Here is a 15,727-nt window from a genome sequence, read left to right as displayed (position 1 = left end):
TGACGGTCCGAATCAACTCGGGGTGGGGGACCGCTCCTGCTTGACTTGCGTGGGGGATTGGGCGGACACTCGATGCTCCGCTCTGCTCACCGGAGACAGCGGCTCCGTCTTGATGCGAGGCGAGGCGGGCTCTGTCTTGACTCGAGGTGATTGGGGTTCTGCTTTGACATGAGGCGACTGTGGCTCCGCCTTGACGTGAATCGTTCCATCAACTTCTTCTGGATCTGAGTCTTCCGAGTCACTCTCTGACACATCAGAGCTGTCCGTCTCCCACGTCCCCTCAACCACTGCCCCGTCCTCCCCGTTGTCGTGCTGGATTCCCTCTGCAAACTGCATCACCTTGCTCGTCCAAGCGCGGGCGAGAAGGTCGACATCCTCGTACGAGTTTGACAGGATCTCAATCCACAAGTCGAAGTCGGACCGAAGTGCCAACAACCTCCTCATCGCGCGGGCAACGTCGCGCGCGTTCGGGAGCTTGGCCTGGATGATGCGGAACTGAGGGAACATCATCGGCGGTACGTCAACGATCATCCGAGCCACGACACGCTGGAAGCGGGGCGGTAGCGAGGTCGTCTCGGGCGGGATCGGGTTCGGCGCGCGTTTCTCGCCCGGCGCGGGTAGGGGCATGCAACCTATGAAGATGCAGCCTTCCGATTCCTCCTCGTCGTCCGGGCATTCGATCATGACGCCGATGCTTCGCAGGTTGTCCATCCCCACCCAGAAGTAGGGGTGCAGCATTTCTGCTGTCGTTGCGTCCTTCAGAGGCCCGAACTCGAACACCTCGACAGAATCACCTGCGTGTCAGCTACAGGCCCCACAACATGGCTTACCGATCGCTCTGGTTGAGCGCTTGAGATCCTTCAGGTCCATGGGACCGGCCAAGCTGATGAGGAACGTGTGCAGGCCACGTGCTCGTCGGATCGCCAACAGGCGTGTCCATGCCCGCGTATAGTCACCGCCGTCGTTCAGGATGTGCAGCGTGTACAGGTCGAGCTCCAGCATCGACGGCAGGGGAAGAGCAGCCAGCTCGGCATCACTTGCCTGCAAGAAGTCGTTGCTGTCGCAGCTGTACTCCTGCGCGATGGCGTGCGATACGGACGGTTTCAGAGTGAATGACCACCTGACGCGGATGTCGTCCGCGAGCGCACCATAGGGCGACAGGTCGTAGGAAGGTGTTGGGATCTGGTCGCCATCGCCAGTGGGATCTGGCTCCCCGGGCATGAGGCCGTACATCTTTCTGACGTGCAGCTCGAACGTGGGAGCGCCGTCGGGGACGGGCGTGATTAACGGTTCGGCAGCACAGCCAAAACCCGAGCCGTTCGTGGACCCAATCGCCGCGGCACGCCGAGGATCGCGCAGCATCATGTCATCGCAGGACACCACCATGAGCCGCGGGAAGATATCGAACATCTCTGGCATACCGGGGAAGGTCTGGCCGTGGACCACGAGGCCGGGAGTGCACCCCGAGACATCGAGCGACGCAATGGCCTTGCGGTAGATCTCGCGGCGCCATCCAGCCGCGCCCTCGAGCGACTTGTCTGTAAGAAAGTCGAAGCCAATGCTGTCGAGTCTCACCATGTTCCAGCGCGCGCCGACTGCACTCTCGAACGTCTTCCTGTCTAACGACATCAGAGGCAGGGTGTGGTCTTTGCCGTCACACTCTGTCCACATTGCCAGTGCGGCCATGACCCGGGCGCGGACTTCGGGGATCGCCCAGACCTGGCCACCGAGCTCGATTGCTCGCTGAGTTGGGGGTGGAGAAGCCGTCTTTGTGGGCTTGCGGGTAACAGGTTCTTCGTTTGACGGCTCCGAGTCCGAGCGCGAAGCAATCTTGCTATTCTGCGCCCCGTCGGTCTGGACTTTGTTGCCCTTCTTACCCCTGTTCCTCTTGCGCTGAGGCTGCCTGCCTTCCTCGCCATCGGACGCATTTTGAGGGCGCTTCTGCCCCTGCTGCTGCTGCGTCTGAGGTGGAGGTTGCTGAGCCTGGCCCCGTTGCCCCAGCTGTGATGAACGCTCGATATGGGCCTTCCTTTTCCTCTTTTTGAACGCCGACTTGCTTTCGTTCGGGCCCCTCACGAGGCCGTGGCCACTGCCGGGAGCTGTCGTGCTCGGGGTGAGGGATGCTTGCTGGCGATTGCCGGAACCGCTGGGCTCACTCGCGTTGATGGTTGGGACCGGGGCGCTCGAAGGGGCAGGCTGATCCGATTGTCTCAGTCCGCGCGAGGGTCCCAGCGTGTGGGAATGGCTCGGCCAGCTCGAGGGGTCGCCGTCTCTCTGACGCCTGGGCCCGGGGGGTTCGCCAAATCCGGCAGATGATGGGTCGCGGGGCGGTGGGCTGTATCGGCTGGGCGGGCTTCGTCTTCTTGCCTCGCTGTAGCGACCTGGAGGAGGGCTGTAGTGACTGAAGCTTGGACTGCGCCTGCGCTCAAGCGAAACGTAGTGGTCCGACCTGTCAGGTCGACGGGGAAGGCTGTGACGATTGGACTCGCTGTATCTCGCAGGGGATCTTGGCCGTGGGGGGAGGGAGTGAGTTGGGCGGGATCTTACTGGTGATCGCGACCGGCCGCGGTGGTGAGACCCACTGGACTGAGAGGGTGGCGCAAAGGGAAGACGACTTGTTGATGGCTCGGAGGGAAGGCGAGTGGCTGATGGGTCGTAGCGAGTCATGCCACTGTCTGGATCATAGCGAAGCTGGGGGAGTTGGTGATTGTTGCTCCCCCGGGCTCCCGATGGGGGTCTCGCGTTATGGTTCCCGTCGCTGGGCGGCATGGGTGTTAGGTATCAGTGACGATGTTGTGAAGTGTGAGGAGGGAAGAACGGCACATTGAGGGCGCGAGGTTAGCGCTAGCTGCGTCGGTTACTCCCTCTAGGGTGCTGATTACCGACCCAGAAGATAAGACAGGCACCAGGCACGTACGTGACTGTCGCGAGAGATGTGTCGGAGGTGAGGGGTAATTTCGCTACTCCTAATATTCGTTACTGCGGAGTGAAGGGCCAGTGCGTCTCTGGAGACGATCGGCGAAGACAGTGGCCTGCAGTGTGCTCACGACATGAGTGATGGGGTTCTGGGCTCGGAGTTCTACGATAATCGGTGTGCGGCGGCGGCGCCGAGAGCAGCCTCAGTCCCGCAGGACCATGCGCGGCACATTGCGCAGCGGTAACTAGTGGGCGGCCAGCTCCCACCACTTCCGCCGCTGGTGTTTCGTCATAGGACGGGCCTGGATTTACAACTGTAACGAGTGTTCTTACATATAAGAAATCATACAAGGAATTAGATGTACAAACGGTTGGTGCATGATGGTTGCGGGGATCAACGATTACCGACGGCGTTTGGATGGACGCCCATCCCCGCCGTCCGTCATCGCGGCAAGAGCGCGAGTTTTGCCCTTGGTAGGGACCTGCGCCACGTAGGTGCTGCTGCCGAGCTCCTTGACCAGGTCAAGGAAGCACGCCCTGTTCTGCCCGATACGGCTGGTGATGGCGTCGCGGGAGCGGGTCGGGAGGAGGTCGGTAGCTTCGGCGTATGAGAATTCTGCCCCCTCGCCCTTTCGGTCGATGCACTCCCGGAGGAGCCTTGGGAATGGTCAGCACACCGACAGCAACGAAGATCAGTAAACTTACTTCGCGATAACTTGGTCCTCCCTCTGCGTCCAGTTGCGCCCAACCTTGCCGGCCCTCGCCCTCGCCTCGCCTTCCTGCTTGACAATTTTTATCAACTTTTTGACGATGTCGTTTCCGGTGAGGTGGTTCACACCGTCGGCCTTAGCGGCAACAGCTACGGGTCAACTCTGACAGGATATGGTGACGTACCAAGGGCGTCGGACACAGAGCGATTTCCGTTGTGGATTGCCTCCTCCATCTGCTGGTTCGACAGCTTCTTCGCTTTTTGCACGATCGCGCGCCAGTCCTCTAGCTTCTGACGGTCTTGACCGCTACGGAGACTCGGCTTCTTTGACACCTCGTGAACGGCCCACCGTCCGTTCTGATGAGCCAACTCTCCGCGCTGGATCGAGCTGGAGAGGAAATCAAGACGCTTCTTGCTCGATCTGCGGCGAGCCCAAACATGCTTGCTATACACGTCACGGAGCACGCTCGTGCCTGTGCGAAACACTGGTGTGAGTGGGACGTCGTTACACATCAGACATACGAGACGAAAGGCCGACATAGCCGCGGACAAGCCAATCGGCCGTCGACAGGATAGTCATAGTGGCATGGCCAAACCCGAGCTCAGCCGCGAGGTTCAAAGTCTCGGCGTACTGTGCGCGAGCTGCTTGGACGACGCTAGCTTTGGTGCAATTCATCGCCGACGGCGTCGAGACGGGATCAACAGCTTCCGCCTTGAGGGCGGCGAGAGCGGCGGTTGAGCGGTAGAGTGGACTCGAGGGCGAGTCCACCCACTGCAGAAACGCCTCCTTGACGTGGGCCAGCGTCGTCAGATCGGGGCGCGTTTTGGCAAGGGCGAGGAGGATCATGACTTCGTAGCGATAAGGAGGAGCAGGGAGAGGGTGATGAATGGGGTGCTGATGTGGGCGAGATTGGAGAGCTGCCTCTCTCGCCTCCCTCTGGGGCTCCCGGCTGGTTCGTCCCCTACGGCTCGACGTCGGACGACGATCATCGGTAGAGTGGACTCGAGGGCGAGTCCACCCACTGCAGAAACGCCTCCTTGACGTGGGCCAGCGTCGTCAGATCGGGGCGCGTTTTGGCAAGGGCGAGGAGGATCATGACTTCGTAGCGATAAGGAGGAGCAGGGAGAGGGTGATGAATGGGGTGCTGATGTGGGCGAGATTGGAGAGCTGCCTCTCTCGCCTCCCTCTGGGGCTCCCGGCTGGTTCGTCCCCTACGGCTCGACGTCGGACGACGATCATCGCCCGGACGGTGATCAGAAGTCTGACAAGGGCGGAATGGAGGTGGACAAGCACGTCAAAGCCCAGCACCTCCCCAGGAGTCTGTGGCGAGAACATGCCCGCCTCACCCACCCACTTCAGCTTCCAGCTCTCCGAGGGAATTCCGAGGTCACACAGGAGCTTGATACCACCCACGATGCCGACATTGTCACTGTGGCCAAAATCTTCATAGCCGACAACGAGATGAGCCACAGCACGAGCCTGCTTCGCCACATGGTGCGTCACGACGAGCGTGATGGCGGCAATGGAGGGACACGTGATGTTGATGAGGCGCAGGAGCGTGGACACGTGCTTATGAATCATGTTCTCCATGAAACCGTAGGCGAGCTCATAGGAGCGTTCCTCTTCCGCGAGGCTGGCCGTGGGGTAGTCAAAGGGGGGGGAGACGAATCATTGAACCACTCAGCCTTGGTGGTAGGGACCTCAGACATCTGGCGATGACCGACCGGCTTGATCTCCATCACCGTGGGACGGTCGTTGCGCATGTAGGGCTTGGCAATGGAATAGGGATTGAAGGGGTCGGACAAGAGCTTCGAAGCAGCAACCTTGACCAGATCAAGCAAGCGGACTTTGTTGAACTTCTCAACGGGGTACTGCTTACAAGAGAGCGCTTGACCAGGAATCTGAACGCCCACGTCGTTCGTGAATGGGATCGCGCGAACGGCAGTGTCGAACCTGTCGATCGGAGGTTGGCCGGCGTCTTGCTGGTAGTGCGTGTGGACGAGACCTCGTTGGCGCGCGGTCCGGGATGGAAGCAGAACGGTGTTGGAGCCGAGTGGATGGCACAGGCGCATGAACAGAGGGGAGACGTTCTCGAAGTCCAAGACGAAGATATGCATCTTGTACCGCTCCGGTGTGGAGGAGAATTGCAAGCCGACGTTGGAGCCTTGAACAAAATCGAGGAAGTACTGGTCGGAGGTGTTGTGCAGCCACAAGGGCTCACTGTGGCTCCAGACATCCGACTGCCGGACAATCGTGAAGGCCTCGGACTTGGTCGCGACGATGCGGCGGATCTCCTGGGGTAACAAGATCGGGTTGGTCACCTTCGAATCGACCTTGTGAACGACGTTGACGCCCATGATGTGAGCAAAGCCGGCGGCCTGGCCGGAGTGGTTCCACATGGCCTGGTAGTTAGAGGGCAACCGCGCTTTCCACAAACCTTGAGATGAATGAGCGCTGCGCCGAGCAAGCACTCGTTCAGATCACGGATCTGCTGGGGGGAGGGCGGCGAAGCGGCCTGCAGAAGTGGGATCTGGTTGGACCACAGAGTGCACCGTCGGCCTCCCCGGTGGGGTGGGGCTGGCGCCTTTTGCCGCCAATGCAGCCCAGGTAGCGAGGGCGCGCTCCCCACTTGAATGAATTGCCGTCGAAGTTGAGCTTTCCGGCAGACATTTCGAGTGCGACTGCTCATCAGCGTTGTCATCGGTGTCATACGAACCGCTTTTCCAGCGGGAGTGGCAAAGCTTGTCAAGGCGCTTCTTGTGCCTGCCCGGCGAGCAAGGGGAGTTCCCCCGTGGCCTTGACTACAGGTCAGTGTCGGTTCATGTATGTCGTCGAACTCACGTAGGTGCCAGCCGAGGAACACCTTCAGGACGTTGCGGCTCGTCGTCCCGCCCCGAGTCACGATGGGCTCGGACGCCAAGCCATGCATCTCCTCGAAGGAGAAGTCAAGGGCCTGATTGTAAGCGTCACTGAACTGGGCGTGGGATGGCTTATGTAGTTCGGACCGAGAGATGTCCAAGGTGGAAGGAATGTGCAGCATGTGGCCCCCACCGATGACGGTCCCGGCGCGGCATGGGAACTCACTTTCAACGCCCGCTCCATCATCCGGCACAATGCCTCGCGCTCCTCCTCACTCATCCCAAAACGGTGGCGGTCCGCTTTGAGGATCTCCTCCTCCGCCTCGCGCCGCTTCTCGTGCTCATCCCTGTGAAGCGGCTTGAACGTGGTGGCGGGGAGCATCTTGTAGAACTCGTCGCGCACCTTCTGCAGAGGCGACAGATGGGGGAAGAGTTTCCCTTTAGGATTAGCTTGGGTTCGCGGGGATGTTACTTGCCCATGTGCAGAAAGAAGGCGATGTGTAGCCCGTCGGGCACATCGCTCGCCTTGCCCGTTTTCTCAGTCACTCGTTTACACTCCTCTAGCCAAAACCTGAACGTTAATAATCTCCTTTGATTTGTCACGGACCGGACATCCCTCGTCTCGAGACGCGAAGCCTCGAAGAACCGGGAGACCTCATCCTCCAGCTTGGAAACAGCAGGCCGCTGCGCTGCGCTTGCTCGCTGGGTCGAGCGCTTGCGGGCCGTGCCACGCTTGCTCTTGTTGCCCAGATTCCAGTGCATAAAACACGGATTTGGCGTGGATAAGCGGGTCAGGCGTTGCTTGATGCTGAGCTCTTCTACTAGCGTATGATTGACCTTGGCGTAGTGCTGAGGGTTGAAGGACGACATCGTTTCTGGGCGAGTGAGAGAGATGGATAAGTGGACGAAGACAGGTTGTGAGTTGCAGCAACGTGGAGACCTTCCCTGCCATCCCTGCGCTTACGCTTCTCGTGCTTCTCGTGCTTCTCGTGATTGATCGTCGGTCCTCTTGCTTCTTTATTCTAACACTGATCCTCGTCTGCTGGTGCGCCTTGCGCCCCTCCTCCCACGCTCGCTTCAGCAGCGCAGGCACGGGCCGGTGACGAGTGGTGCTTGCGGCGTGACGGTGGATGGCGAGGGCTGCATGAGGAGGTAGATACTTAGCCATGATTGATGACGCTGGTGCTGGGACAAGAGACGGAGCGACTCGACCGACTGGACGCTGTTAGCTCAAGATGCTGATGGTCCCACAAGAACGAGGACGGAAGCTGCGACCGCAGGTCAACCATCGACAACCTCGGCACCTCGGCAATCAAGACCTCCACCAAGACCTCCACCTCCACCCAATTACGTAACTGAGTGTGAAAATTGCCACGTGCCCTGAATTGACTTTGCTTCCGTGTGGCAGATTGGCCCCCAGACCATCTTGCAACACCTCTCTTCGAGACCAGTACTCGAGCATTATGTTACATCTGCAACTTCTTCAGCAACTTCTCGCTAACTTTTGCTGTCTATCTACACTATGGAAATATTTAGTCGACCTCCTCCACGCTGGGGCCGTCGTCCTGCTGAGCAGCGCCGCCGGGAGCGCCACCGGGCATGCCACCGGGGGCACCGCCGGGAGCACCACCCTGCTGCTGGTAGAAGCGCTGCATGATCGGGTTGGCCACGCTCTCCAACTCCTTGAGGTGGTCATCAAGCTCTGATTTGCTGGCCGCCTCGGAATTGTCGAGGAAGGAGGTGGTCTCGTCGATCTTCGACTCGAGGGCCTGCTTGTCCTCGGCGGAGAACTTGTCGCCGTTCTCCGAAAGGGTGTTCTTGAGCGAGTAGGTGTAAGACTCGAGGGCGTTCTTAGCCTGGACACGCTCGGCGACCTCGGCGTCCTCCTTGGCGTACTTCTCGGCGTCGGCGACCATCTTCTCGATCTCGTCCTTGGAGAGACGGCCCTTGTCGTTGGTGATGGTGATGCGGGACGACTTGCCGGTGGTCTTGTCGGAGGCGTTGACGTTGAGGATTCCGTTGGCGTCGACGTCGAACGAGACCTCGATCTGGGGGACACCGCGGGGGGCGGGGGGGATGCCGGAGAGCTCGAACTTGCCGAGGAGGTTGCAGTCCTTGGTCTTGGCACGCTCACCCTCGTAGACCTGGATGAGGACACCGGGCTGGTTGTCGGCGTAGGTCGAGAAGATCTCGGACTTCTTGGTGGGGACGGTGGTGTTGCGCTTGATGAGCGGGGTCATGATACCACCAGCGGTCTCGATACCCATGGAGAGGGGGGCGACGTCGAGGAGCAGGAGGTCCTGGGTAGCCTCGGAGGTCTCACCGTTGAGGATGGAGGCCTGGACGGCGGCACCGTAGGCGACGGCCTCGTCGGGGTTGATGGAGCGGTTGGGCTCGCGGCCAGAGAACATGTCCGAGACGAGCTTCTGGATCTTGGGGATACGGGTCGAGCCACCAACAAGGACAATCTCGTTGACGTTGGCCTTGTCGATCTTGGCGTCGCGGAGAACCTTCTCGACGGGCTCCATGGTGGAGCGGAAGAGGTCCTGGCAGAGCTCCTCGAAACGGGCACGGGTGATCGAGGTGTAGAAGTCGATGCCGTCGAAGAGCGAGTCGATCTCGATCGAGGTCTGGGCAGCAGACGAGAGGGTGCGCTTGGCACGCTCGCACGCGGTGCGGAGACGACGGAGGGCACGGGCGTTGCCAGTCAGGTCCTTCTTGTTCTTGCGCTTGAACTCCTGGACAAAGTGGTTGACGAGACGGTTGTCAAAGTCCTCACCACCAAGGTGGGTGTCACCGGCGGTGGCCTTGACCTCGAAGATGCCCTCCTCAATGGTAAGAAGGGAGACATCGAAGGTACCACCACCAAGGTCGAAGATGAGAACGTTCTTCTCGCCCTCAGTCTTCTTGTCGAGACCGTAGGCAATGGCGGCAGCGGTGGGCTCGTTGATGATACGGAGGACCTCGAGACCAGAGATGGTACCGGCGTCCTTGGTAGCCTGACGCTGCGAGTCGTTGAAGTAGGCGGGGACAGTGATGACGGCCTTGGAAACAGTGCCGCCAAGGTAGGCCTCGGCAGTCTCCTTCATCTTGATGAGGACCATGGACGAGATCTCCTCGGGAGAGAACTGCTTCTGCTCACCGCGGTACTCGACCTGGATGTAGGGCTTGGTGCCCTTGTCGATGACCTTGAAGGGCCAGTGCTTCATGTCGGACTGGACCTCGGGGTCAGAGAACTTGCGGCCGATGAGACGCTTGGCGTCGAAAACGGTGTTGTAAGGGTTCATCGCAACCTGGTTCTTGGCGGCATCACCGATGAGACGCTCAGAGTCGGTGAAAGCGACGTAAGAAGGGGTGGTGCGGTTTCCCTGGTCGTTCGCAATGATTTCGACGCGGTCGTTCTGCCACACTGCAACACACGAATACGTGGTGCCGAGGTCGATACCAATAGCACGACTGGAAGAGAGTTAGCGTTCGTCGAAAGAGGTGTGGGTGGATGAAAATGGGTTGGGAAAGTGGAGGTCCGCCGATCCAAACCGCCGATCGGGGGTCGCTCAGAGCGCCCCAAATCGCGATCCCAGGCCGACCCAGAGCCCTGTGCAGTGGCCGGAAGACCGAGGCGGTGGTCCGAAGCATGCAAGAGTGGCAGAGAGGCCGACGCTGGCAAAGAGGCGTAGCGGACTAGTGGTTTGTGGCGCCGGGGCGACAGTGACGGGCGGACCGGCGACGTAGAGCGGCGGTGGGCGTTGCGTCGCCATCGCTGGTCCCGGGACTGGGCAGACGAGGAAAGCAAAGACACTCACGAGCTAGACATTTTGATTAAGTGATTTGGATGTGGTGATGAGAAGGAGGTGATGTGGTGATGCGTGAACTTATATAGGGGGTGGTAGAGTGTAAAAGCGGCCAGGCAGCGTGAGTGGTACGAAATAGGTCGGCCCCTCGGTGGAAGGTTGTGGAATACCGTCGTCATACCCTGCAGCCCCTACGCGGACCCAGAATTCGCTGGCACACCTGAGACTGCTCTTGAACGCCATCGCTGGCTCTTGCTGGCACCCACTGGCACTCTCCCGCAGCCACTGGACCTCGTTGCTTGCTAAGCCGTCACTCTGTCTGTCGCCACCATCAATGCATGCATGGATGCTACCAGTATGGACGAGCTGGATGTGGATTGACCTCGCCCGGTTGCATTTTCGATTTCAAGAGTGAGAGGGCGTCAGGTCCAATGACATCACGAGTCGGCCTCTTTTCCCAGATTATCGCACCCAGCTTGCGCTCGGTGCCTGGGCCGTCAGGCCAGTCTGGCTGCCTGGCTGCAACCCGATGGTCTACAGTGCTGACAGAGACGGCCAGATGCGACGCACGCGGCGCTCGGCACGGCTTCCCACTGAGCTAACTGCACTCCCATCGCAAGCTCGCATCCACGTCGTTGGTCGGTCGGGATCGTCGGACAGAAACCTACGCCCATCCTCGTGCATCCTCGCCCATCTCTCCCTCTGCTTGCAACCCAGCCTTCGCCCGCCAGGCCCGCCCCCCGGCGTCAGAGGCGTGTCAAACCCGGCAGATTGTCAGGGCACGCATCGACAGTCGTCACCGAGCGTGCTCACACCTCGCTAGTCCACAGTGCGAGCGAATCCGACGCGGACTACCTACAGCGCCGCCGGGCAGCCAGCCAGGCCAGCCAGGCCAGCCAGCCAACGCGCCAGCTCGGACACTCGGCTCTCTCTCGGGCCCTCGAATCTTCGACGACGGGCTCTCTAAGGCACCAGAGGTTTCGACCATCACCGAGCAAAAAAATGTCCTGGCGTGACGTCACGCTTGCTGCTCCGGGGTTGTTTCCGCTCTAGTGCCTTCGGTCATCTCGGCCACGTGCTGCGTGCTCCGGGCGGGCTCCGGGCGGTGACCTCCACCTCATGCAACTGATCGTCGTCGTTGATCGATCGCCATCTGACGTATCGGCACGAGCTGGCCGGGCCAGCTGGCTTACTCACCCATCGAACAAGAACCAAGGAGACGAGACAGCGAGACAAGGGGACAGCAAGAACGGGCGACTGACTCTGACACGGTCATGGTCGCGATGGACGACACTGTAACTCACAGCGGCAACGCCTGCATCGCAGCGTTGCAGCGTTGCGTCTCGACCGTCGTCACGTCGCCGATTCCCCCGCGATTCGTGCCAGCTTCGCGCATATCACTCAGCAATCTTAGCAACCGCAGCGCTGCTCGTCAACATGCACGACCTCTGACTGGCGATCAGACGATCAGCCGCTGGCTGGAAGGGTCAGGCGAGGTCAACGCGAATCAGTGTTTCCCGGACCCCGCCTGCGCGATCTGCCACGCCCATCGCGTTCGCCACAAAGCCTACAGCGCAGAGCTAGCGTCGTGATCGCCGCCCCGTGGCCCTGCGGCGTCGCCGGGCCCTGCGCTACTGTTTCTCGGACACGGGAGGTCTCACCATGCGTCGGTAGTGCAGGAACGTGAGGAACGTGAGGGGCGTGAGGAACGCGCAGCCACCGCTCATCTCCTCGCCTCCGCACGCTGCACGCCGCACGCACACCGCACGCGAACGGCGCCAGTGACGCCTCCCGGGTCGAGACCGCGGCGACGCCCCGCGCATGCAATCTACTCACGGTCGGGTCGGCGCAGGGCGGTGCGATCGTGACGGTGAAGCTGACACGCACGTGACGACAAGGGGCGCGACTGACTTTGTGTGATCGCATGATCGTCCACCTCAACTCATGCCGCGCGGCATGCCTGGACCATCGCTGATCGCTGATCGCGTGTCATGGCTGGTTCTCGACTTCTCGACTTCTCTTCTTGCGAGCCCGCAGTTCTGGGCAACTGCTGCATGCTGCAGGCTCGTTCGCGAGCGGCGCGCATGGGCATGCGGGGACTGACGAACCGACCCGCCTCGACGCCCGCCGACCGCGCTGCTGGTGGACAACAACCAGGCACGCTTACACGGCCCTCGCACGCGTCTGCAGACTGACCTGGCAACTGACGACATGACGACTTTGCCGCGCGGCATCTCATGGCGAGACGTGAACGTGTGAGGGCACGTGATGAAGATCCGCGGGGCGCGGGGCGCGACTGACTTCTGATCGCCATTCAGCCCACTTCTCCACCTCCACGCACAGATCTGTCCCTTGTCGCGACTTCTCGAAACCGCAGCGACATCTCTGGCTCAGCTGATGGCTCTTCACGGTTGTGCTTCGTGTGCTTCTGCCCACATGTTCTGGACACCTCTCGCTCGCGAAACGGTTCCAGGCGCGCGTTCATCGGCCTGCGAACTGAAGGGGCGTCCTTCCTTCTTGCCTTCACCCATCGCACGTGGCTAGATCAGAAGGGAGTTGCTTCTCGATCCCCTGTCGGCAGTCCCGTCGTCTTCGCAACGCCTTGTACAACTTCTGGGATCGAGCGGCGCTTCTTCATCATTGTTCTGTGACGCTGGCCTGTCCCCTGCAGACTGTAGTCCCCTGCAGACTGTGATGCACGCTGGGCGGGTTCCAGACCTGGTTAGCGACACGGGTCTGAGGGCAGCTGAGTACCGCTGACCGTCTGACTTCGCGCTCATCACACCCACAGCCTTCTCCCCGCCGGCCAGGAGCATGGTGAGCCGTGGAGGGGGCAGATGTCGCAAGAATGGTGACCTGGCGACGAAAGGACTTAAGAACGCGTCGTCTTCGAGACCAACCCTCCCTCATCCACTTCCAAATGCTCCCTTCGCATTCTCCAACTTGCACCACATGCTCCAATCCTTCGCACAAGCTATCCGGGCTTCGTGGCAAGATCACGCCTCAGCCCTACATCAACGTGAGCTGTTTGTCTCCTCTGCTTAGAGCTAACGCCTACAGCAACGGCAGTCGCTCATGGTCGGCCACCCACAGCTACAAGGGCCCCCTGTACAAGCGCGTCACGCCGGGAGAGGCTGACCGAGACAAGTCGATTAGGCTGTGCGCTCGAGGGAAAGCATTCGAGCGTCTTTCGAGGTGACTGGAGTCCTGATTCTCCTTCATCTTCCATCATCGACGTCGGACAACCCAAGCACACCATGAACCTCACCCGTCACAACGCGCTGAGCGGCTGGGTATCTCCTGGCCAACAACGTGTGCAGGCGCGCGCCGAGCGGTCCGTCTCCTGGTCTCAAGCCGACATCCGACTCTCCACAGCCCAACGCCAAGTCCTGGCTGACCTCCCCCCACCCCTTCCCACTCGCCCAAGAGACTTGAACGAGTGTGCTCTCGGTGTAGCCTTGACGCTGATCACCGTACGTCGTCGAGACTCTGACCTGCTAATTCTCAGGCGCTGTGGTCGCAGACGAGTCTCGCCACATCGACCGCGGAGATCAACGGGGTCTCCGTTCAACATACTGTTCGAGCCACGGTGGTCACTGCTGCGTCCTTCAAGTCCCGCATCATGACCATTGTCCGAACGGGAACGGCAGCGTTCTCGGTAGTGAGGACGACCGACTCGCGTCTCCGCTCCGATCTTGAATGGGTTCACCTGAAGGCATACACATATCTTCGCGACGCCGTGCGTGGCACTGGGGCCGGTATCGAGTTCTCGTCCTACTTCTCCAAGGATTCCACCGAATCACCGTTCCATCTGTTCGTTGTCGACTTTCCTGTCGACAACCTCGTCATGCGAAGCTGTCTCCCTCTGGAGAACAGCGAACGAGTGTGGGAGTCGGAGGGACGTGAGCGCCTGGACGAGATCGAGCACCTCTTCCCCGGTCATCATGATTTCGCCGCCGCTGCCCGCCGCCTCCCGTTCCTGAACAGCCAAGGGTTGCACCTCAAGGAACTGACGGCTATGCCTCCACCCACGGGCTCGGTCAAGAAGTTCACCAAGCAGTGGCTGCTGTACCTCATCAAGTCGGCCACGGCTCCACTGCTCACGGCCCCTTTGACGGTGCAGATGCGCCACGATGAGTTTGACCGCGACGGGTTCAAGGTGCACATCGTCATCAAGATTGTATGCCATTTAACAGCGGACGACGCACGCAAGACTCGGAGTGCCTGGTTCCCAAACCAGCCGCCGCCTGTTCACTACCCCACATCAGACTCTCCGGCTCAAGAGCGCGGATTCGACCCCGCCAACTACATCCTCGCCAACATCTTGCCCAAGGATGTCTCCACCTTACTGCGCTTCATCCTCTTAACCTGCCCGCGACTGAAGTACGTCACGCTCGCCGTCACACAGCACTACGCGTACATGGTCAACCTCGTCGCCTTCCTGCAGGTGGGCTTCAAGGATCAAGGTGTCCCCGTCGATCACCGCCCCATGCATCACGCAGTGAAAGCTCTGTGCGATCTAGGCATCCCGGAGAAGAGATGGGGCGTAGTGTGGAATGCGAGCAAGACGTACGAGCCCGGAGCTCGCGGCCCGCTGACGCCGGCGGAGCTGGTCAACTTTGGATGGAACCGATAGGAAGCGGTATGGAATCTTCATAGCAGTTGTACATCATGAAAGAACCTTTGTGGACGAGGAGCAACGGCCTTGGTGGAGGTGGCATGCACCGAGCCCTAACGCGCGACCCATGCCTCAGAGGGCAGGACCACACAGCGAGGAGCCCCCAGGAGCATGCATCAAGCTCGTCAACAATACATGCAACCCCGGATCACACGGTATCCTTAGTTGTTAACGCCAGATCCCTGATGCGAGCTTGGCATTCCGCACCATTCATACTGCATCTTCCTCTGCAGGAATTGCATGCACTAGGACTTCTACTGCATGCATGGCTCTTCCGCATCTAGCTCTGGTTATGGATTATTCCGGTCATTCGAGGCCGGAATGGGGGGTGGCACAGAAAGTCGTTACAGACACAGGGAGAGAGATCGCCCGTCTAAGCAGACCAAATCGTTGATTACAAGGATGAGAATATTTCATAGCAGCTTGGCGATCGCCAAACGAATGGTGTAATGCATGGTTGCATTACATCTATACTGGTACACTCTAAGGCGCACATGCGTCTAGTCCTTGTCACTACCGACTGCGGTCTCCTCATCATTCGCGTCAGGCACAACGAGCCTGGAGTCAGTGATCACCGCAACCACGCTCAACTCACGTAGCAGGCGGCGCGACGAAGCCGAGGAACCAGCACGCGACGATCTCGGCGGTGACGTGGGTCGGGCGCCAGAAGATGGGGAGGATGGTGAGGACGATGAAGCGGGTGATCCACAGGCCCTCGAGGAGCTTGGCCATGCTGTGTGTTAAGGCGACGCAGCGGCCGTACTCACCCGTGCG

General features: G+C 60.2%; 6 protein-coding genes across 6 annotated transcripts; 1 reads left to right on the top strand and 5 right to left on the bottom strand.

Moving 5' to 3' along the window:
• Nucleotides 1–12: 12 nt before the first annotated feature.
• Nucleotides 13–2,769, bottom strand: A1Q1_05054 (uncharacterized protein; the record flags this gene model as incomplete). The annotated part of the gene is made up of 2 exons (XM_014321861.1): nt 13–743; nt 831–2,769. The coding sequence occupies 2 exons, from the start codon at nt 2,767–2,769 to the stop codon at nt 13–15; spliced, it is 2,670 nt and encodes an 889-aa protein (XP_014177336.1).
• A 548-nt stretch (nt 2,770–3,317) lies between these two features.
• On the bottom strand, nt 3,318–6,866 carry A1Q1_05053 (uncharacterized protein; the record flags this gene model as incomplete). The annotated part of the gene is made up of 10 exons (XM_014321860.1): nt 3,318–3,573; nt 3,622–3,761; nt 3,827–4,098; nt 4,148–4,587; nt 4,649–4,825; nt 4,981–5,259; nt 5,307–6,004; nt 6,064–6,422; nt 6,468–6,579; nt 6,711–6,866. 10 exons carry the CDS (start codon nt 6,864–6,866, stop codon nt 3,318–3,320), a joined length of 2,889 nt encoding a protein of 962 aa, XP_014177335.1.
• Nucleotides 6,867–6,952: 86 nt separating this feature from the next.
• A1Q1_05052 (uncharacterized protein) lies at nt 6,953–7,354 on the bottom strand (the record flags this gene model as incomplete). The annotated part of the gene is made up of 1 exon (XM_014321859.1): nt 6,953–7,354. One exon carries the CDS (start codon nt 7,352–7,354, stop codon nt 6,953–6,955), a length of 402 nt encoding a protein of 133 aa, XP_014177334.1.
• Nucleotides 7,355–8,016: 662 nt separating this feature from the next.
• A1Q1_05051 (heat shock protein 70) lies at nt 8,017–10,298 on the bottom strand (the record flags this gene model as incomplete). The annotated part of the gene is made up of 2 exons (XM_014321858.1): nt 8,017–9,940; nt 10,288–10,298. 2 exons carry the CDS (start codon nt 10,296–10,298, stop codon nt 8,017–8,019), a joined length of 1,935 nt encoding a protein of 644 aa, XP_014177333.1.
• Nucleotides 10,299–13,227: 2,929 nt separating this feature from the next.
• Nucleotides 13,228–14,911, top strand: A1Q1_05050 (uncharacterized protein; the record flags this gene model as incomplete). Its single annotated transcript, XM_014321857.1, has 3 exons — nt 13,228–13,294; nt 13,345–13,748; nt 13,799–14,911. 3 exons carry the CDS (start codon nt 13,228–13,230, stop codon nt 14,909–14,911), a joined length of 1,584 nt encoding a protein of 527 aa, XP_014177332.1.
• Nucleotides 14,912–15,453: 542 nt separating this feature from the next.
• Nucleotides 15,454–15,685, bottom strand: A1Q1_05049 (uncharacterized protein; the record flags this gene model as incomplete). Its single annotated transcript, XM_014321856.1, has 2 exons — nt 15,454–15,511; nt 15,549–15,685. The coding sequence occupies 2 exons, from the start codon at nt 15,683–15,685 to the stop codon at nt 15,454–15,456; spliced, it is 195 nt and encodes a 64-aa protein (XP_014177331.1).
• Nucleotides 15,686–15,727: the final 42 nt, after the last annotated feature.

Source organism: Trichosporon asahii, assembly GCF_000293215.1.
Source record: "Trichosporon asahii var. asahii CBS 2479 unplaced genomic scaffold scaffold00071, whole genome shotgun sequence".
In the NCBI taxonomy this organism is placed as follows: domain Eukaryota; kingdom Fungi; phylum Basidiomycota; class Tremellomycetes; order Trichosporonales; family Trichosporonaceae; genus Trichosporon; species Trichosporon asahii.
The sequence above is the reverse complement of the archived record's forward strand: the minus strand, read 5'-3'. Positions and strand labels throughout refer to the sequence as shown.